We start from the raw sequence: 21,819 nt of genomic DNA on the forward strand, positions 1-21,819 counted from the left end.
CATATGGTGCCACTAAAAAGATAGGCGCGACCGATTAACCCAGCAAACAGAGAGGAGTTCTTCAGGAACCTACAAGAAGAAGCTCTAATTCGGCAAGGCAATCCAATTGGTGGGGCCCCAGCTCTCCTCCGCCAAAAGGATGCCTTTATTACACTTCTACTTTGGTAAGATTCAATTCTTTATATAACTACTTTGTATTGAATCAAATTTCTGGTGGAAAATAAAGAATCTCGGTAGAGAATCAAGATTCTGAAAATTTATTCAGTAGAAAAATATCGTCAATTCTTTATAGTACTACTTTAATCTTTCAATAGATATTTGCATTGAATTAAGATTTCTGGTGGAAAATAAAGAATCTTGGTAGAGAATCAAGATTCTGAAAGTTTATTCAGTAGAAAAATATCATCCAAAAAAAAAAATAACTTCTCAGTTCTCATCTTTTAATAAATATTTGCAGAGTAATAATCAGAGAACAACTGGGCGTACTTACGTTTTTGTTCTTAGAATAAAGATATCTTGGTGGAGAAATTTTTGATAGAGAATAAATATTTTTAGTAGAGAATGAAGATTATTGGTGAGAATAAAAGATTCTTGGTAGAGAATCAAGATTCTGAGAAGAAATTGAAGATTGTTCAAAAATAAATAATTATCCATATGAAATAATGTAATATACCTTCTGCATAATTTTTTTACAGGCCTCAATTGGGGAAATTTACCATATGTACATTTTTGACAGGCTTCTAATAAGAGGTGTCCCTGGTCAGCATAATCAATGCTGCAGCCCATGGTGCAAACGTACAGAATGTCGGAGCGCAACATATTTATCATTAGCTGCTAAATGCAATCCATGCGTATTTTTTAAATACATTTATTGTTTAACTATGATTAGGTAATGTGTATTCTTACTTTAATTACTCGCTCAGTGCAGGACTTTTGTTAGATCAAATCTTTTGGAAAACTTTTGAACCGTGAAAGGGCTTTAAACCTTCTCACAAGCAAACACGAGAGAAACGGAGTACAAGGCCACCTCTTCTCCCTATCAATAAAATATAATAGTTGGATATTGAATGAGTTAACTCGAGAAGAGATTCGTACTAACCTTCCAACAAGTAAAATAGAAATTGACAATATGACCATCTCTTAAATTATTTAAGGCTAAATACATAAGTAGACTCTTGAACTTGTCCATTTTTTCCATTTAGACACTTGAACTAAGTGTTTCTATTTAGCAGTTGAACTCAAGCTAAAGTGTATCTATTAAACACACATGAATAACATGGCACAGTGCGTGTGAAACATTAAACTTGGCGCATGAGGGCCACGAAAATAGTTATCATTCTTCTATATTCTCTCCCTGCCACCACTTCATCCACCAACCAACACCAATTTCACTGCCGCCTACCAAACATTCACTCCACCCAACGCACCCCACCCTCGACCTTCTAATCATCTATATACCATTACAATCACCCCCTCGTCTTCTTCATTCAAAGTGTAAGGTTGGATATGTTGTCATCTCCATTTCACCCCATTTTTCCTTCTTTATATTCCTCTTAGAGAATCTAGATCATATGGGTGTCGTAACTTAGGAGGAGCTGCTTATGAGCGAGGTGGTTGACTTTTATTCTAGTGGATGTATTTTCTTTATATTTGCAGCAGATATGAAATTGATTCATTATCTTAAATCATTAAGCTTGTCACAGTTGGTTGAATCAAATCACATGAACTTTCTGACAAAATTGGTAATCTAGAGCAAAAATGAGAAATGAATTCCTCATCCATCTGCGAGCAAAACAATTGGGGTTTAGCATCGAGTCAATTTTGAAAGAATTGTTTGATCGTATAACAGTGAAATTGTGTTGTAGGGATTTTGGGCAGAAAAAATGGTAGATCAAAGAGGCTTTTTCTCTTTTTTTCTTTTCTAAAAAATTCCACATGTCATTTAATGATTCGCTAGTTTTGTCATGTCAGAGTGTGTGAAACTCACACATTTTATTTTTGTGAAAGATTCTGTGTGAAATGTCTAATTGGTACACTACAGTTTGAGTTTAGGAGTCCAATAGGTCATAGTCTTAGTCCAAGTGTTTAAATAAAACTCTTTGACAAAGTTTAAGGGGTTATTTATATATTCGGCCATTATTTAATAAGTGAAGTATTTACCGAAAGAAAAGCAAGGTTCATAGGGAAAGCTCGTCTTTTTTAGACTTGGTCGATAGGGGATACTTCGTTGTCTAACTTCTTGGTAACCCATTTCAGATGTGGGTAAAAGATGGCCTGAATCTAAAAACTTTACGCATTTTCAGTTTTCTATTATCGGCCGGCCAACCCATCTAAATATGGGCGAGTTACCGAGAAATTGGTCCTTTTAGCACTACTTGAAGGTAATAAAAGTAGAGCGTGTAAAAGTAGGAAAATGAGAGTTTAAAAGGGGAAAAGGGCTATTTTAAACAAAGAAAAGACTTTTTTAGCACTAAAGTAATTATTGGTTTTAGTCTTTCTTGAAACGTATTAACCTTCTTCATTTTATGTTTTTTTTTTTGGTAAAGATTGTGATAAGGTACACATACCATTTATTTTCACGTGACATATGGAGATCAAGAGTGGAGTTAAACATCTACAATTTAATAAAATGTGAGGCAGCTAATTTACAAAGATAAATTAAGATGGTTAATTTCTCAAGGTAAAGGGAAGATAGTTGCCTTCAAATAGAATTTACTCAGTATTTACTAAAGGGCGAGAGGATCATCAAATTTACAATAATGAAATAAACATAAGCTATATGCCTAAATCAAAAACATTCTTCTACAATAGCATACTATGTTCAATTACGTGGGACAAAATGTGGTGGTATTTGGTTTTGTTAATATATTAAAATCCCAGAATTTCCCTTTAGAAGAAACCAAATTCATGTCACATAAAAATTCCCAAGAAAACCATTTCTCAATCATTCGATCAACATCATGTACCAAAACATGAGTCCCATTTTTCTTCTTGCTTCTTCTTGCTAACACACTAGCAAGATAAATTGCAGCCATTCGTCCCTGTGATTCTGGTTTATGTCCTTCTGGTCCATCTACAATCACTAAATCCCACTTCACTTCATATACTTCCTTAGGCATATTTGTCACAAGTGACATAAATTTGCACCTTTGCGAATCTTGTGAGTAGCAATTTTTTTGGTTTCGCCTAGCATGCTTTAAAAGCTTGTATGCATCTCTAGCAACTGTTTGATACTCGACTTTATAAATTCGAGTAGTATTAGCATGATCTGTGGCATTAATAGTCTTGATTTTTTCGGGCTTGTCCTCGAGAAAGACAGTAATTCCACCCTTGTTGATGGTTGAAATTTGAGCAGAATATTGTGTTTCAAGCCCGAAAACAAGAATATTGCAGGGGGATTTTCGCGATACAAGATTATATAGAAACTTGATTTCTTTCTTTGTGAGGAGATGAGGGTGTTGTTCAGCTGGAGATAAGGCAAAAAAAATTGGAGAGGAATATGAAGTAATTACAGAAATCTTGACAAGTCTGAGGATGGAAGCAAATGATAAGATGAAAACAAGAAGTGGTATGATATTTCTTTTTGTAAACTTCATAGCTCTATAGTATTTGTGTATAAGGGTCTTTTTAAGACGAGTTTTGGGTGAGAATAGAAGCAGAGGAAAAGCAATTTCAGAGGGGGGCATTGTGTTCTTTTCTTATGTTCACTACGTTCTACCTAAAGGGGGGGAGCTTATAATAATTTGGGTGACATGTGTTAATTTCCTTCAGAATTTTCTTGAGTGAAGAAGAAGGAATGGTATGCTATTTTCCTTTAGTTTGAAGCGTTTCCTTTTCTTTTTTATTTAGTTGTCACAATGTCATTCAGTATCTCCAACCTGCTAAGTTGAACATTTATCAATCATTGTTAATGATTGATACTCTTTGTTTAACAAGTTGGATACCCAATTTCGTCTGCTTTTGCATTTTTTTCCCTTCTCTTTCTTGGTACTGTTTTTTGTCATCGTTTGGTGGGCATGAGTGATATTGAAGAAAAACCTACCTTTACTTTTATACTAACAAGCATCTTGCGATGCATGTGGTCTATAAATTAGTTAAAACACAATCATATAGCACTATCAAGAAAACTAAAATAGTACCATTTTCAATTTTAAGTACAGGCCAAAAGTGAAAGTGAGTTGCTCTAGTGGTGAGCACCCTCCACTTCCAACCAAGAGGTTGTGAGTTCGAGTCACTCCAAGAACAAGGTGGAGAGTTCTTGGAGGGAGGGAGCCAAGTTTCTATCGGAAACAGCATCTCTACCTCAGGGTAGAGGTAAGGTCTGCGTACACACTACCCTCCCCAGACTCCACTAGTAAAATTATACTAGGTTTTGTTGTTTCAAGTATTTTTTTTTTTTTTCGAGAAATTAATATCAGAAAATGATTTCAGCTTAGGAAGTATTTTCTGCCATACCAACTCACCCTGGGATGCAAAACTCTTCACTAAATATCCAAAGACGTCATAAATAACAAAAGGGAATTTTCTTTGTTGGAACTTTACCGAGTAGGGGCTCATCAGCATCTATAACAGAGTTAAAGAAGAAGAAGAGCAATGAAAAGACTTGCCATATTATTTGCTTTCGAGTTGACATATAATGAATAGCAACAGTATAAAATAATAGCCTCGACATCTTTCTGCTCGTTGTGAGAAAGACGGGAACGAAAAACGAAGGTGGAGATACTATCTATTCCTAGGAGGCCAGTCACTCCACTCTCATTACATCTCAAAACTCATGTATAACTAAAGAGACCTATACTCATTTTACAAACTTCCAGGATTTCATGGCATACCATAAAGGGCAGCAACTGACCTGGGGCCTGAGGAGATTACATAACTTAAGGACTTGTTCACCAATGTACAATATGAACAGCTTTTACATGAAATAACTCAACGACTTCTTTCTTCTAGAGCCCCCTTCTCCATACAGTTCATTCCACTGAAGAAGCTCCGTCATATTTATGGATTCTGATGAAACACTTGCACATACCTATAAAAACACCAAAAGCACTTTAATTTTTTCTGATGAAGCAAAAATAAACAGAGAGCTTAAAGACAAATATCATTAATTTTTTTTCAACTCACCCGCTCATGAGCATTTTTAAAGTCGTCCATATTCAAAGGCCGAATGTCTGTACTGCCGCATGGTGTTGGCGTAGGTCTACCTTCTGCCAAAGCTGCATCATGTTCCTAAAATCAACTCCAACCATGAGATTACAGTAGTAGCAAGTCTATTAAAGGGGAAGTTTTATGAGTAGCAAATCAAGTGCATATTGTTGGAAATTCGGGGAGGAGCACTTCTAATCAATCAAAATCTTTTCAAGGCAAGTGGAGGGAAGTCTTCCAACTTGTCCTGAATAGTAATATTACAAAGGTATTTATAGGCATTCTTCTAACATGTATTTGGTCTAGTAGATGTAGCATAATTCTAAAATAATTTCAAGCATGTACAAAAACCAATTAATATCCTATTACATGAATTAAGAAAATTTACATCCTTGAGATGGAACTAGTTTATTTTTCAACAATACTTCCAAAGTGGCTCCTACCATCTCCTTACAGTTACAATTCAGAATTAGGTAAAGGAATATTTACCCAAGGGAAAGCCTATTCATTAGGTTGAGCTATTTGAAAAAGTATAACAATTTAAGAAGAGGCATCTTCTTTTCCCAAATTGCAGAACCAAGTCCACATCTTGAGATCCTTTACATTACGTTGATATGCCTACATCCTATTCCATCTTGATTGCACATGGATGCCTCTAAAATGTCCTAGCAAGCACTTAATAATGAAAAAAAGCAGACACATCCAAACAACAGCGCCCATAATATCTGTTAAAGAAGCAATGCATATTTTCTCTAGCAACTAAGGATTACACGCACAAACATCAAGTAAGAAAGAGAATACCTTTTTTTCTTTTTCTAGGATTTCCCTAATTGGTCGATATGCAGCTGTAACACACAGATTCTGCAATATAGCACTCTAGTTAGAAAAGACAGCATCTGCAAGCATCAGAGAAGGACGCAGAAGAATGGTGATTTATCAAGCATAAATGAAATAGAAACGACACCTTAAGGTCACTTCCGGAATATCCATCGGTTAAACTTGCCACAGCATCCAGACCAACATCTGGAGCCAAGTCTTCTTTTGCAAGTATCACTTTTAGAATTTTCGCTCTATTTGGAGCATCTGGTAAATTGACCATCAGCCTGTTCATGAAATGATATGATAAGAACATTGAGACTGGAAATTTTCCTACTTCATTGATAAGTAAAATTACTGGTCCTTTTACCTACGCGGCAGTCTCCTTATGACAGCCTCATCAAGGTCATATGGTCTGTTTGTTGCTGCAAGTACCAACACACGCTCAGTATCTTTTGTGCGTAAACCATCCCAATTCACCATGAATTCATTTTTCATTTTACGCATGGCCTCATGTTCTCCTGGATTTTCCCGTCGTCCAAGCATGCTATCAACCTTAGGTAGATCGCATCAAGAGAGAGAGAGAGAGAGAGAGAGAGAGAGAGAATAAGAAAATAGCATCAAATTAAATGGAAGAACAATGACATGAGTAAGAGTTCTAGGAAGCGTACTTCATCAACAAAGACAACACTTGGAGCAATTTTACTAGCCAGGGAGAAGACAGCTTTCACATATTTCTCGCCCTCGCCAAACCACTGCAGCATGGAAAAACAATAGTAAGGTTTATACAAGCCAAGAAGCACCTTTGAGCACATAATCCATGCTCGATAGAACAGTCTAACAAACTCCAATTGAAGCAAACCTTTGAAGTGATACTTGACATCGAAATATTGATAAAGTTTGCACCCGCTTCAGTCGCAACAGCTTTCGCGAGCATGGTTTTCCCTGTTCCAGGTGGTCCAAATAAGAGGATTCCCTTGCATGGCTGCAATGTAAGCAGTTGAAGAACATAATTCTTCAGTACGAAAACTTACGCAATCACATATGACAATACATGTGATATTCATGTCTGATACAAAGAAGAGTACCCAGCAAAGCCAAATAAGAGAGCATTTATGTAAAGAAACCTTCTCTTCTACCCCCCACCAAAAAGAGAGTATTTAAGTAGAGGAAGTTTCTCTCACCCTACATACTTTTCTCTGTGCCAGTTTATGCGGCAGCCTTTCCTTTTAGTTTGTTCCAAAAAGAATCGCAGCTTTCTAAATTCGGAAACAATTTAACTTAGACTTACCATTTTACCCTAAATGACAATCTTTTATAACCATACACATGTTTAAAGTCACATGTTTCAAAAGTTTTTTAGCCACACAAATGTTATGACATGTTTAAGATCACAAGAAGTCTTCGTTTCTTTCTTAAACTCCTTGCCCAGTCAAATTATTCCACAATAAATTAAAACAGAGGGAGTAATATTTTTTATCAATTTGATTATCCATACCAAGGATCTCACAAAGATCAAGAGAATGGAAATATATTAAAATTATTGAAACGGGAAGGTGACAGGTAAATAAACAAGAAATTTCATAAAAGAAGCAAAGCAAGGAGTAAGAAAATTTACAAGATTTTCTTTATGTTAATTTTACAGTCAGCTATAAAAGTGATGCAGCCACACTTGATGCATATTCTAATTTGCACCTTAAAAGACTCATGTGAACTAGTACCATAGTACCGCGAAAACTCAGTTTACTAACCTCAAAATAAGAATTCACTAAAAGTAAAAGTAAGGTCATCTTTTTCTCCTTTTACATTTTGTCAGCACCCAACAAATGGATGAAAAGTGTTGACAGAAACGATTCAGAACATCTGTGCTAACAGTTAAATCCTTGAACACAAGGTCAAACACTACTAAACAGCCAATACAGCTCCACATAAAAACAACCATGTAAACAAGCAAGTATAAAGATGAAAACCTTGGTTAGTTGACCCTTGCAGAAAAGTTCAGGTCTTTGTAAAGGAAGCATGACCAGCTCTTTTAATGTATCCTTGACGTTTTCAAGTGCACCAATATCATCAAATGTTACTCCAATATCACTGGGGGGAATAACATCTGCTAGAAGTCTCTTCTCAAATTCATTCTCCGTCACAATATCCTGAGTCATACAAACAATTTGTTCGCAAGTTATATGTTAAATATCTCCCACAATCGAATTAAGATAGCATCTCAATTAAGTTTAGCAAGCCCCCAGCGCTTATTTCAAGTGGCAAAGGTCGAGGGACTTAGGCCACAGGTTCAACCCTGCGCCATGCGAACTAAGCCTGGTATTTAAGTGGAGAAGGGTACAGGGCAGACCCATTAACCCCGAGTTCTGAAGGCCGCGGTTGGTCCTAAGGGTTGCCCCAGACAAATTTCTCGTTCATCAAAAAAGAAAAAATTGAAGTTTACCAAACCACCAGAAAGAAGGTGATCACCTTAAGTGACTTCTTCAAGCTTTTGCTTTCATTTTGCATAGCTTGTAGAATTTCCAACCCATACTGAATGCTGCGAGATTGAAAAAAAGATTACCCAGAACTGTTCAATACCACGAATAATACAGTTAAGTGAACCAATATACTCTCAGCTGCTGGTACTTCTATTACCTCACAGGAGACAAAACAAGCCTAACGTCAGGATCTGCATCAAGGTTCTGCATCAAATGATGGCTCAAGGCCCATCCAACCACCTTCTCCGCACCTTCAAATCATCAAAAGAAAGAGAAGAAAAAACTAAATCGCTTATTTTTACACAACAAAATCAAATCAAATGACAAATATATGTTCTTTCCACTTCATGAAACAATGACAGGTATGGTATGACTTAACAGAATACAATGTGAAGTAGCCCGACAACCTCCTTCGCCACCACTCCCCTTACCCACCCAAAGAAACTGTAAACGGTATGAAAAGAAGTTGCTTACTTTCAACAGAAAAAGTCTGGTCTTTAATGCACAAAGTGTCAAGTCCATCACAGTCCAATCCATTCCGATTAAGAACCTATCCCAAAAAAGGGAGAAGAATCAACCAACAGTTTGAAAAAGTAAAAAATAATAATGAGTTTTTCATTAATCTCTTGACCTTGCATATCAGGTATTCAACTTGTTCACACAATTAAAAATAAAATAATAGAGTTCATTAATCTTAAATAATTTGCACTGCCTCAGAATGCTGGGAAATGTTACCCACTTTCTGAGGAAGAATAGAACTAAATGGTGCACCGTGTTCTGTTGCCAAATTAGAATGACAACTCAAAATTCTAGAAAGAGCAGAAGCTGAAAGTTCAAACGACCCAAAGGCACAGATGTTGTCTGATGAGAAGTGATTCAAAGGAAATTCCGTCACCCTCAGCAACAATATTTTTCCTCTTTGCTTCTACTTCTCCACATTGCTTTTCCATATCATAAGAAGGTTGTAATGAATCAAAGAATGGTAATGATCTCCAATCCTTCTTATTTTCTTAAACATAGAGGATTGCCCCCCCTCCCCAAATTCATGTTGATAAAATGGAGAAGCCTGTCTAGCAGCAAGGAAAGAGACATGAAAATAAGTTTGTTTTTGCTGGCTCGAACCAGGACTAGATACTTGTCTGGCAGGTGATGAGACAAATCTGACAGAACTTGCTACGGCAAGCTGGAGCTATCACTAAGCAAACCAGGAGGGTTTGAAAGCGACTACATCGATGACGAGTGACATCTACCACGGGCCTTTTTGGTGTAAAGAGAAAATTCCTTGACAGTGGTTCAACCATCCTATTTGTTTGTGCATTTTAACAACTATTTGGTGAACTAGTAAAATACTTCTGAAAAAAAAGGAACAGCAAGGCACGCATTATCATCAAACTTAGATTTATGTTAAGCAGTAGTTTCTCTTCAACTTCTCTATATAAACAAAAGCAAAATTCATGCCGAGAAAAACGAACCACCAAAATTAAAGAAGCTGGTCTCTTCACCCGAATGCAAGAGAAGCCAACTGATTTAAATACTGAACAGTTCAAATATTAAGTATAGATTTTCAGCAAGGATGATTAGCAGCAACATAATCAACAAACAGGTGCAAGACAGGTTACAAGCTCTTACTGTTCGCAAGCTATTCAAATTTCCTTTCATTTTTAGGGTATCAGCATCTCGATCCAACTGTTGCTTCCAAGCAGATAAAAGCGCTTCATCCTGCAATAGCCATAACAGATCATCAGTTATACAAGACAGTAAAAGCATAAAAAATTCTAAAATTTTGAAAAACAGACCTGTGGCATGTGAATGGTCACTTTGTTGGGGAAAAGCTTCGTCAGAAGTTTAGTTGTCTTGGTCACTTCCTTCCCCCTGTCATGCAACTTCCCAAAACTATCCTGAGGTCATCAAATTTGGGTACTATAAGCCCGTGGGTTAAAGTTCTGAGGAAAAAAAAAATCCAAGTGGGAGTAACATTGGCACAAGGGACAGACTATGTCCAGAGAAAAGGGAACAACGGAAAGTGCCAGGCTTAGGTTGCCAGATTCCAGCTTTTCAGATGTAACGACATAACAAAGTTGGTGAATAGAAAAAACCATCCACTTTAAATAAGAAGGAAAAGAAGTTCAAATTAAAGAGAATTGGAGGCTTGTTCATAAAGGAAATAAAGATGTGTCATAGGTCTATCCGCAAAAAATTGCTAGTGCGATGCAGAGATGCAACATAGTATAGTACACTCATACTACGAGTACTGCTTCCCCAAAATTTAACCCCCCCCCCCCCCCCCCCAAAAGGAATGAAAAAAAAGAATACAAAGAAAAGAATCGACACAAAAAAGCCACTGTTTTCAATTGGCATCATCATGTACAAAATACTTGCAGAAAGAAAAGTACACAATTAAAAAACAGCATACTATATCCCGGGAATTTATGGAAGAAAAGATTGAGAGAGTATATACCGGGAAAGCCAAATCGAGCAAGGCAGTTTGATTGCTGCCAAATTTGGTGAAGAGCAATCCCCCAGGATGTGACTACAAGAGAGCAGAACGCGAAAAAAATGTTAACCTTATCCCAACTAATAAACAGTCAATACAAAGATCAACAATTTTAAAAGAAAATTTAAAACCCCCACACACTATTGGAGAGAGGAGAAAGAAGCAAAGAATCCGATAACACCGCTATACATAATAAAATCGATGCCGTAAGAAACTTTTCAAAACTATTTTGTGTTACATCTGCACGTTTCACAAAGCATATGATAAAGCAGAAGTCAGACACTCAACCCTATTTAATAAATCTTTGTATAGTTTCCATGCGGACCTCCACCAGCCATGCTATAACTTAATCTTAGTAATTCAAACCTCCTGCCTGCTTTCTTTTATGAAAAACTGCCCTTGTTGCAAGCATGACAGACAACTAATCTGTCTGTTTCTCTTTTTCAGGTTCGAGCCCTGCACCATGCAAACTAAGCCTGGTATTTGAGTGGAGAAGCGTAGAGGGGTGGGCCCATTATCCCCGAGTTTACAAGACTGTGGTTGGTCAAAGGGTTGGCCAAGACGGATTTCTCGGTCATCAAAAAACAAAGATTCACCGCTCACTTTCCTTATCATGCCTCTCCCTCTATACACCTACGACTTCTTAATCAAGAAATTTAATCCCTAAAAGATTCACACTAGAGCGCTCCTAGCACACAGCATGTGCATACCGAAAACAAAATAATTGTATACCACTACATTTAACAACCTGGAAAGCAAAAGTACCTTTTCCTTACGGTTATCTGTATGAGCGTGAGATCCTATAACAACGATATTAGCAGGAAGCTTTTCAAGCCGACTTTTGAAAGTTGAATATGATTCTGAACTTCCTGCCATAGATTTCTCAGCATCTTTCATAAATAAAATGAAGGGGGAATTTCTGCTTTCGTTGAATACAACCTAATAAGCAGAAAAAAAATTAACAGAGATAATTAGGACCTTAGAATAACCAGAAAAGTGACCACAAGTTCAACATCGTTAGTTCTCAAAGTAATCATAAGGATCAAACCTCAAACAATGTGCTTATGAGTAACTTGTCCAGATCATCAACACCTGTGGCTTCCAAGCGCAAATCACTGGCTGAGAGAGAGAAAGAGATGATAAAACGCAAAGATTAGATTCTGCATTACTGAATTTGACAAATTAAAGGAAAAAGAAAGGATGACCATGCTGGAAATACCTTTGCAAAAGAATCCATGACCTTCATCACAAAGACCCCCAAGGTTAACCCCGTCTGATATAGGCTTATCAAACTTTACACCAATTTTTGATGATGGATTATCTTCAAAAGGCAACACAACCTTCCCTCGAGTCCCAAAAGCTGGGCCCCTAGTAATCCGGACAAAGATAGATAACTTTAAACAACAGTTTTAAAATGTACTGTAACTGAAGCAAAGGCACTCTTGCAGAATAAAATGTTTAAAAGCATGACTAGTTTACAATCAATAATATGAGAGGATAAACAAGATCGGAAATCTCGAAAACAAAAATCGACTAAAAACGATAATAGAGAAGTATTAGATAAATTTTAATCTTTAAAAGGACAAGGCCACAGATGAAAAGGGAGGAAGAACTGAAGAAGAGATTATATGCATCCATAATGGAAGTCCATATGAAATCAAATTATGGAGAACGCATCGAGATTCAAGTAAAACATAAAGTTGACAAATACAAAAGGCACCAAAACAATGATGCAAGTAAAAGCATGCAATACATGTGCACGCCAGGCCCAGAACAGAATTCGATCAAACAGCGCCTCAATCCAAAAATTCCACAAAATGAAAATTTTTTATAAAAGTTAACACATTTGGGAACGGTGCTGAATTCATGCAAGTTGCATGCTCAATATTAACGCACATTGTCAGAACAGAAGATCCGCCTTCAAGTTCACTACTAAGATAAATTGACAAAATGGACTCGCCACCTATCACTTTCATCTTACCATTATATTTAAAGAATTTTAGATTTGAATCTCTTGAGCTATCAGGGTCATTTGGTTAAAAGAAATAAATCAAAGCTATTAAGAAATTAGGTCTCCAAATAGGTTAGGGATTTGTAAACCCCCTCTTGGGATTATTTACTATATCTTATAAACATCCATATGGCAAGCACCAACAGGACTACGAGATGCTTTAAGAGAAAAATACCATCACAGTTAATAACGAATTAGGTCTCCAAATAGGTTATAAGGGATTATTTCTTGTTGTACAGCAGGTCCATAACACTCACTTCAAATTCCTCCAAATTATTTAGTTGACTCGTTAAAGTTCCTGCAACTCATATGCTTTCCTAGTTTTTTTGGAAAATTGGTAGTATAGTACGGAAATTTATGGAGAAAAGTGGAAGCAAAACACCTACTCCTCCAAATAAGGGATTATTTGTTGTTGTACAGCAGGTCCAAAACACTCACACTTCAAATTCCTCCAAATTATTTATTTGACTCGTTAAAGTTCCTGCAACTCATATGCTTTCCTAGTTTTTTTGGAAAATTGGTAGTATAGTACGGAAATTTATGGAGAAAAGTGGAAGCAAAACACCTACTCCTCCAAATAAGATTCATGGTAAATAAAACAAATTTTAGCACATCAGTTTTCATTTAGAACGTGTTTGAATCTAATTAAATGAGCAAAAAGATGCCACTAAAGAAATAAATATAGCCAATCATGTTGATTTGTGTTTTTGTTTGGCTAGGAAAGAAAAAAGACTAACTGATATGAGTTGCTTGACTTCAAAAAGTGCTCTTAAAATTTTCAAATCATTACCATGACCACCTTTGGCATTATTGACTAAACTATGTTTCTATTCCCAACTTCACTTCACTTGCAGACAGGCAAAAAAGAAACAATTGAACTTTCTACTTAAGCCCCTGAATCATCCCCACAAATGGACCTAATTAGAAAATTGATAAGCATACTGTTCTCTCCTGTATTCCGTTCCTAATATATCAACCTAAACAAGTTGTTCTACCTTGCAATTTAATTGGATATTACAGCCAAAAAAATAGGCATACTCTAGCTTGATAAATCACAACAATGACATCTATCTTTTGACAACCATAACAGTTATACTGCTTGGGGCAAAAGCAGTGCATCATTTTCAAATGCATCCAAATTCAAAACAAAAAAGTTTCAGAAAAAGAGTTAACAGCTGCAATATCAAAAAGAATTACAAAAATAACATCAGGTAGTGAATGACACAACTCATTTTGGGCAGAGAAAGAGTAAATGAAAGAAGGTTTCAAGAAGAAAACGTTCTCTAGGACTTACCTGATGGAGGCTGAGTACCCACCACTAGAAGCACCAATGAATCTCACTCTATCACCTAAATATTACCAACATTTATTACTAAGATAAAAGAGCAAAAGAAGCCGTAGAATGCTTAGATACTCAAAAACAATTAGACGAGTAACAACTGATAAATATTAAAACCCAATGGCAATACCTGTCCTAAACAAGGTATTCTTCGATGTTCCGGCTAAAGAGGTTACATTGCCACTCTCCATCTTTGGTTGTGCTTCCAAACCCAAAGGATCAGTCAGAGTGTTAGTATTAGCTGCTTGACCAGATGACGACCCATTGCCGTTAGGCCAATCGGATTCTCCAGGAATCTGCTTGGAGTTTGTGGACATCTTATGTGAACTGCATCCCTCTTTTAGTAATTCAGCCTCCTTCGCAGATAGACCCTGAATGATAAGATAGTAATCCATAAGTTGCATTATGTTATAACAGATTAATGGCAGTAAAAGGGGCAACAGTATGACAAAAACCAAACATGAAAAGTTTACTAGTTTGATGATTCTAGAAACTCAGAAATAAAGCAAGAATTCCAGTTGTTACAAAATAGGAAGACATCTGGCATCCCCCCACGCAAAAACACTAAGAGAAAAAAGAAGTCTTTTCACAATGTTGATGTTACTTCCATATCATCCCAATATGTCCATAACCGCTTTTAAATTCAAAAACCCGGCTAACTCCACCCGAAAGAGGTCCACCATAAATACCAACAATGTTGTAACATGACAAATGGCAATCGACGCATTCATAAATAAAAGGTTGACCTGAACAAGGTAGGAATCAGAGTATTTCAGGAGTAGGGGAGGTCAAAGACGACTACGAAAATCATGACAAGGTATCTTGCAATCCGCCCTTAGAAAAAGATAACATGAATATTGTCTTACACCCAAAAAGGAATGGCTATCAAATATAAGCAATTTAGCTCCATAATACTGAGCAAGTGCCTTCGCCAGCATCTCCTGATATATCTCAGATCCTGCTATACAAAAGCAGAAGTGGTTAATACGCGGACATTAAAAACAATTAATAAGAATTTTTTAATACAAAATACTAAGGAAAGCGACTTACCTGCAGGACCTGAGAGCAGAATTCTTGGGTTGATAGTAGGTAGCTCAGATGTATATTTTACTTGTTCTTTATGCTTCAGGTGTATATATGAAGACGCAATCAGCACATTTTTTGTGTTCTCACTGCAAAAGTTAAGATATCAACGAATCTTCACCAACCATGTTGTTGGAAATAAATTTACTATTTTATATAATTAACTACTATGAGATTGCTAACCAATTAAGAAAAACAAATCGGCACAGCTAGTCCTGGGAAACAACCAACAGAATATTATCACTACAATGCTCAGTAAGGAACAGAAAATCGAACGCATTCTTTTAGCAACTTGAGAAGTAGTTCATAACATTAGTAATGCACTTATTTCACCCAGGCCCCTGAAAGAAATCACATCTGTAAATGCTAGCACCGCCCAAAGGGCAGTCTTTAGCCCTGAAACAACAAATTACATTTTGGAGTGTGATCTTTCATTGCATTAAAAGATTGTAAGGTTCCTTCGGGAGCAAAAAAACTAAATTATTGAACGCAAATTTCCACGCAGAAAAATGATGATAGAGCCCCCCACCCCACCCCCTACACACACACTTGCAATCAAAAAACAGAGGAAACACTTGCCTGTAGCCTACTCTTGTTGGTAGGTTAAAATAAGTTATATTACCATTAAGCTACCCATTTGGGCATTAATATTATTTCAGTACTTCTAAATATTGAATTTCAGTACTTGCAACTACTTGTTTGGTCATGAATAGTTGCAAATACTATGTTCAGTATTTAAACTTCATGGAAATATTATAATAGTGGTTTGAAGGTGTGTTTTCAAGTGAAGTACTGGTTACCACTAACAAATCTTCAACTTTTTCCCACGTGAATTCATGTTCAGAAACTTCCACAGACTTTTCTCCAGCTTAAGCCAGAAATACATTTTTTTTTTCAACTTCAACATAAATATTGTCCAACGCCTACTTAACTGTATCCATTAACTCACCTTCCTAGTTGTTTTTTTCCTTTGATAAACTCTTTTTTCTAATGATAAACTTTTTACCTTCTAGATAGGCACAAACTCTCAAAAGAAATACATTGAGAACATTTTACAGTTACATTTTTGCATTTGAAATTCCAGAAAAAAGCTTAATTTAGATTTTTTTTTTTCTTCTAGCAGTAATATTTTCTAAACAAAGAATACTCTTTGTCACTTAAACTAATGCACAAACATTTTGACATGGCAATTGCCCGAAGCAGGGGTAACAAAAAAAAGTTTTTTGTGAGGGCTAAAGCGCAAACAAAGGCACTTCACAAACAAGTTATGATTGCGACTCTCGTAACAGATTGGCACAAGTTGTAACTCGCTAACATCATTCAGAAATGCAACAGTCCCTAGGGCTTAAAGCAAAAACTGCTTCATTGAAGTGAAATCCACAATAAAAAGGCAAGTACAAGAGCGGTGGATTTGGGTAGGTAGCTACAATATAGGCACTCTGACAGAAAAATCGATGGAATTAGGGAATACCCCAAAAAGGAAGAGAGTAGATATTGTATGCGTACAGTGCAAAAGTCCAGAGAGATAGGTAACACAGGATTAAAAATTATGGTATAGTGAGACAGATAAAAATAGGAATGAGGAGGGTATTATTGTAGAGCCAGGACTTAAAGAGTTAAAGATAAGGTTGTAGAGGTAAAACAAGCTGGGCATAGGATTATTGTAGTATGGCTAGTATACGGAAGAGAATCAACGTTATTAGTGCCTATGCTCCACAAATAGGATTAGATGTAGCAGCTAAAGCTAGTTTTGGGAGGATATGGATTGTTTGGTTCAACAGATTCCGGGGACCAACAAATCTTTAGGGGGAGGGGGGGTCTAAATGGTTAAGATAGTGATGGTTTTGAACAAGCACATGGTGGTTATGGTTATGGTACTAGGAATGATGAAGGGGACTATTTTAGTATTCGCTTTAGCTTATGATTTAGTGGTAGCTAACACATATTTTAGAAAGAGAGATTCGCACCTTGTAACTTATAATAGTGGGGGTAACCATAGTCGATAGACTTTATCCTTACCAAAAAAGGGGATAGAAGTACATGCGAGGGCTGCAAGGTCGTTCCAGGAGAAGCGATGACCACCCAACATAGGTTTAGTAGTCTTAGATGTAAAAGCTTAAGAGTAGAGTGGAAAGGAGATGACTTGCAAACTATCTGAGGATAAAATAAGAGAAAATCGCTTAAGATGGTTCGGCCATGTCCCGCGTCGACCTACAGATGCACCGGTCCATGGTGTGAAACTATAACGGGGAAAGGTGTTAAAAGGGGACGGACTAGACCCAAAATCACATGGAAGGAAGTAGTCTCGAAAGACATATAAATCCTTTGAATCAATGCAGACGTAGCTAAATATAAAGGCACAATGGAAGAGAAAGATCCTTATAAGTGATACCAACTAGTTGAGAATAGGCTTTAGACTTGGCAGAGAACTACTAATATTATTCTTATTATTAATATCAGTGTTGTCAACGGCTCATTTAAGGCGCACTTAAGCCCTGAAGCTCAAAAAAGCTCAAGGAGGGCACTTCGCCTCGCTTAAGTTGCGCTTCGGTGTAGGCAAGGCACTAAGGCGTGGAACTCAATGCCCATGAGTTCTATCTTAAATTGGACAGTACTAAGCAACAAATATTATTAGCAAATAAGTGTATTAGTTGCTGAGGAAAACATTAGGAGTGAGTTTGTTTCTTTTTTCTGTAATTACATATGTATTTTTATTTTTTTTCCTTAGTTAATCTTTTTTTAATCAAGCCCGCACTTTATTTGCGCTTTGCGCTTAAAGCCCAATCGAACTAGAGCACCTTTTAGAGCTTTTCACTTTTGACAATAGTGATTAATACTATTATCTATATATACTTATCCTTATTTTTTACTTTGACTTATATTTTATTTTGGTAATTTATTTTGGTAATGATGAGGATACGAGTTGAACTTAAAGAAAGAAATGAGGATCCATATCGCCGACCCAAACTTGAGACTGAGACATAGTTGTTGTTTTAAATTCTAGTGAGCCAATAAATAAGGCAATCAAGCAACAAGCACAAAGCTATGAAGTGTACATTACAGCGAATAAAAACATTCTGACTTTCATATAAGCTTCTTTGAAATATATAAGTTCAGTGAAGCTTCTTGCAAATAGTGAAACATCAGTTACCTGACATATTCTTTCAATCTTTTAACTTAAGAATTATCTCTCTTTAATGTAGGTTAGAATTTTCGCCTTAAAGTAGTAAGTGAAGAGTGCATACTTTGTTGGTTTTGCATTTTATGCAAGAGTCTTTCTGTACTATCAAATTCCTTCCAGTAACTACAAGAGCACTTTAGTGAAAGTTGCTCCCACACAGCCCAATTACTAAACCACCACCTGCTAGTTACTCCATTTGTGGATATCACTTGAAGCCTAACACAGATGTCCTACTCCCTCTGAATTTAACAAGTATCAACAGCGCCATATTTGACTTTAGTACAAGCATAAACTTGCGTAGGTTGACATTTTTCACATTTAACGTGGTGAGCGAATAATCAGAAGTGCCAAGAGTAACAAGCAGAAAGCCACAAGTATAAAGGACTATAAGAAGTATAGGATGTAATAGGATAATGCACAGTGGTCTTGGGGCATACCTTAAGTAATATGGAAAGCTATCAAATGAAACTTCTAGCTGTTGTCCATCAACTATTGCAGCATGAATCTCTTCTTTAAATACTGCACATCTTAGAGACACCCCTGTTGCGGAAGCTGGCATTGCATCTCTGGTCCAGTCTCTTTCCTCCAGTATCTGTCCATGCATAATTCTAATTAGTTTATCTCACATATAAGTGAGCTCATACCCATGATAAAATACAAAAAAGAAATAAATTAGTTCGACACTTTACATTGCCTGCCTCTCTGCCAGAGTTCAGGTCTCCATCAAGAGGGAGGATCTTGCTAGTCAACCCAACATCAGCAGCACTGCTGCTGCTAACATTTGCAGCAGAGTCGACTTCGAGGCCATCAAGCTCATCTTCATGAATAACAGGGGAAGAAGGCAGCTCATTCCCACTAACCTGAGACGTAGGTTTCAAGCGCGACGGATCTTGCCGCAGGCTTGAAAGCGATGCCAAAATGGAAGCACCAGCTACAGCTGAAGCATCTCCTGCTCTCTTTTCAACGCGCAGCAATTTACCTGCACTGGTCCTAACATCTGAAGGAGGCGACTTAACTCCAAGCTCATATGGAAGCTGCTGAAATATCTATACATGCAAATGTTAAGGATATTCCTACAAATCATGTAGCCAAAGAAAAGAAAGAACAGAACTTGACAAAACCCCAAAAAAAATCAGAAAAATGACGAGACACAGGAGGAAACGCGAAAGTAACTCTAAGGATACATAAGCATGATTTCCCACAAGACCAAAAGCAAGCCCATCACCCGAATTGAGAATGCAACTAGTATTCTTCTTTATTGTTTTTCCATTAACTTGCACAGATCCTTTGCCCCTGCTCTCGAGCACAGCAACCCAATTTCCTTCATGCTGATCATTTTCACAAACAATGAGTACTCATACTGCATATACACAGTGTGAAGTTCATCTCCGAAAAAAAGAATATAAAATAAACACCAAAGTGAGCACAGATATATTTGTTCCAAGAGTGAGTTTTCATATGCAGCGATTCAAAGCCAGGTACGGAAAAATTTCCAGAAGCACCCAAAGATCATTTACTCCAAATAACTTGAAAAGGTTCAGCCAACATGTAAACAGTGCTATGAATTGTTTATAACTTTTAAACAAAATTTCAGAACGTGGACATTTATCAACATGGGCAGTAGCTGTTACAGTCTAGCATTAATGATCCGGAAAAAATGACAGGGCCACACCAAGTTAGATTGTGCTACAGATTTGTTGTAATTGCAATCTTGGACAGAAACGGTCCATGAGCTGACCAAAAAAAGGGCAGAAATCCAAATTACCAAAAGTTTCTTTTTATTCTTTATTTCTTCTTTTTCACAAATTCTTTGTATTAATACTGTCACCGGTACAGGGAAAAGTCTTAAACCCATGGTCAGATAGCAACAAAATTTGGGAATAGATCGGGGTAAAGACTAGAAATTGAAGCAATACCTGTGTAAGCCTTAATGAACATAAGGTTGCACTAACTGTTTGGTGCTTGATATGCAAATGAGCGTTTTTGCTAGAACCAACCAAGAAATTCGTAGCCGAAACATGTATAGTTGGGTTCTGCAGTACATACAATGAAACCAAATAAATATACTATCTTGAATTGCAAAACATTAGCTCCAAACAAATGGGAGTTATGACAATCAAATTACATTCAAAAGAGAATCTTGATGCAAGAAAGTTAACCTGTGGATACTCTGACATAAGCCAACACCAAGGTGACGTCGTTTCAGAACCTTGATTCTGCTTCCTCAAACTCATGGAACTCCTGGGCTTATCAACTATAGCAGGTGTTGCCCCTAAAATCCCAGAAAATGAGAAAGCAACTAACCTTACATACTCTTTGGATATGATCAAGATTCAAAGTAAACAAGTAGTAAAAAAACAGTAAATTTAGCAATAAAAAAGTTTAACAGCGAGTTGCCTGCTGTTGTAGGTGCGACAACGGATACGGCAGGTGCATCATCAATCTTGGCGGTGGTCTCACCGTCGCCGGAAGTAGCCTGAGGAGTAACGGCGTCGAATTCCGGCGGGTCAGTAGAGGCTAACTCCTTGGGATTCTCCGTCGGTGGTGGAAGAGACGACTTCGGTTTCTCCGACGACTCCGCATTATTATTATCTACCTAAAATCACCCAATCCAAATAAAAACAAAAATGAAAAATCAATAAAATTTGACTCACCGAACATAAAAAAATAAAAAAATAAAAAGATAACGGCAGACCAATTGAAGTGAGCTGAAATTACCTTTTGGCGTTTGGAGGAAGAATCGTCTGAGGAGGACGACGACCGTTTAACAGTGGACGGCAGAGATCCACTTCGTCTCGTCGCAACCATTTTTTCCTTGAGACCGAAAAAACTCAAGCAGAGAGAGAGAGAAAAGAGTAGTTTGGGTTTTCTTTATTTCTTGGTGTTTTCTTTTGATTTGTATATTATTAGATGGGGGTAGCAGCGGGTTGGTGCGGGGAGGATGAATCCAAAATTAATTCGGATAGGAGTATTCCACCTTCACACTTTTTCGCTTTTTTTTTTTTTTTGTTTTTAATTTTGATGTTAATCACTGAGCATTTAAGGAGTCAAATCAAGTTGGATTCCAGTAATAGGATTAAAAACTCAAGTAATCAAATTTGATATTATTAACTTTATATTTTATGGAGTATTCAATTGTACTATCTCTACCCTCAGTTGTTGGATTATACTTGATTTGTAATTGTAGTCAATTACAGTACTATTCGTACATTTAACATGTTTTATAAAGTTATTTGTCTTAGATTAATAATTCGGCAATTATGTATAATT

General features: G+C 36.8%; 2 protein-coding genes across 4 annotated transcripts; both read right to left on the reverse strand.

The window, feature by feature from the left end:
* Positions 1 to 2,825: 2,825 nt before the first annotated feature.
* On the reverse strand, positions 2,826 to 3,596 carry LOC104087235 (arabinogalactan O-methyltransferase 2). The gene has a single exon (XM_009591652.4). The coding sequence runs from the start codon at positions 3,594 to 3,596 to the stop codon at positions 2,826 to 2,828; it is 771 nt and encodes a 256-aa protein (XP_009589947.2).
* Positions 3,597 to 4,574: 978 nt separating this feature from the next.
* Positions 4,575 to 21,428, reverse strand: LOC104087236 (uncharacterized). 3 transcript variants are annotated; one of them, XM_009591656.4, is made up of 28 exons: positions 21,268 to 21,428; positions 20,947 to 21,145; positions 20,709 to 20,821; positions 20,466 to 20,582; positions 19,734 to 19,877; positions 19,410 to 19,595; positions 18,987 to 19,141; positions 15,336 to 15,457; positions 15,152 to 15,246; positions 14,416 to 14,656; positions 14,241 to 14,295; positions 12,155 to 12,303; positions 11,984 to 12,054; positions 11,701 to 11,874; positions 10,900 to 10,971; positions 10,238 to 10,339; positions 10,071 to 10,160; positions 8,916 to 8,991; positions 8,599 to 8,692; positions 8,431 to 8,500; positions 7,932 to 8,111; positions 6,824 to 6,946; positions 6,633 to 6,716; positions 6,332 to 6,516; positions 6,110 to 6,248; positions 5,947 to 6,006; positions 5,125 to 5,229; positions 4,575 to 5,029 (listed from the first exon to the last, which is right to left on the reverse strand). In XM_009591656.4, exons 1-28 carry the CDS (start codon positions 21,355 to 21,357, stop codon positions 4,916 to 4,918), a joined length of 3,405 nt encoding a protein of 1,134 aa, XP_009589951.1. In that variant the 5' UTR covers positions 21,358 to 21,428; the 3' UTR covers positions 4,575 to 4,915. The 3 variants fall into 3 exon arrangements, with proteins under 3 accessions (XP_009589951.1, XP_009589950.1, XP_009589949.1); XM_009591655.4 differs by having other exon boundaries at positions 15,152 to 15,243; positions 19,239 to 19,595; XM_009591654.4 differs by having other exon boundaries at positions 19,239 to 19,595.
* Positions 21,429 to 21,819: the final 391 nt, after the last annotated feature.

This window comes from Nicotiana tomentosiformis, chromosome 3 (assembly GCF_000390325.3).
Source record: "Nicotiana tomentosiformis chromosome 3, ASM39032v3, whole genome shotgun sequence".
In the NCBI taxonomy this organism is placed as follows: Eukaryota; Viridiplantae; Streptophyta; class Magnoliopsida; order Solanales; family Solanaceae; genus Nicotiana; species Nicotiana tomentosiformis.

Coding starts and splice junctions, on each gene's coding strand:
- LOC104087235 (XM_009591652.4), bottom strand. CDS start 3,596: ATGAAGTTTACAAAAAGAAATATCATACCACTTCTTGTTTTCATCTTA.
- LOC104087236 (XM_009591654.4), bottom strand. CDS start 21,357: ATGGTTGCGACGAGACGAAGTGGATCTCTGCCGTCCACTGTTAAACGG. Junction 21,146..21,267: donor CTTCCTCCAAACGCCAAAAG/GTAATTTCAGCT, acceptor GGGTGATTTTAG/GTAGATAATAATAATGCGGA. Junction 11,875..11,983: donor TCATAAGCACATTGTTTGAG/GTTTGATCCTTA, acceptor TCTGCTTATTAG/GTTGTATTCAACGAAAGCAG.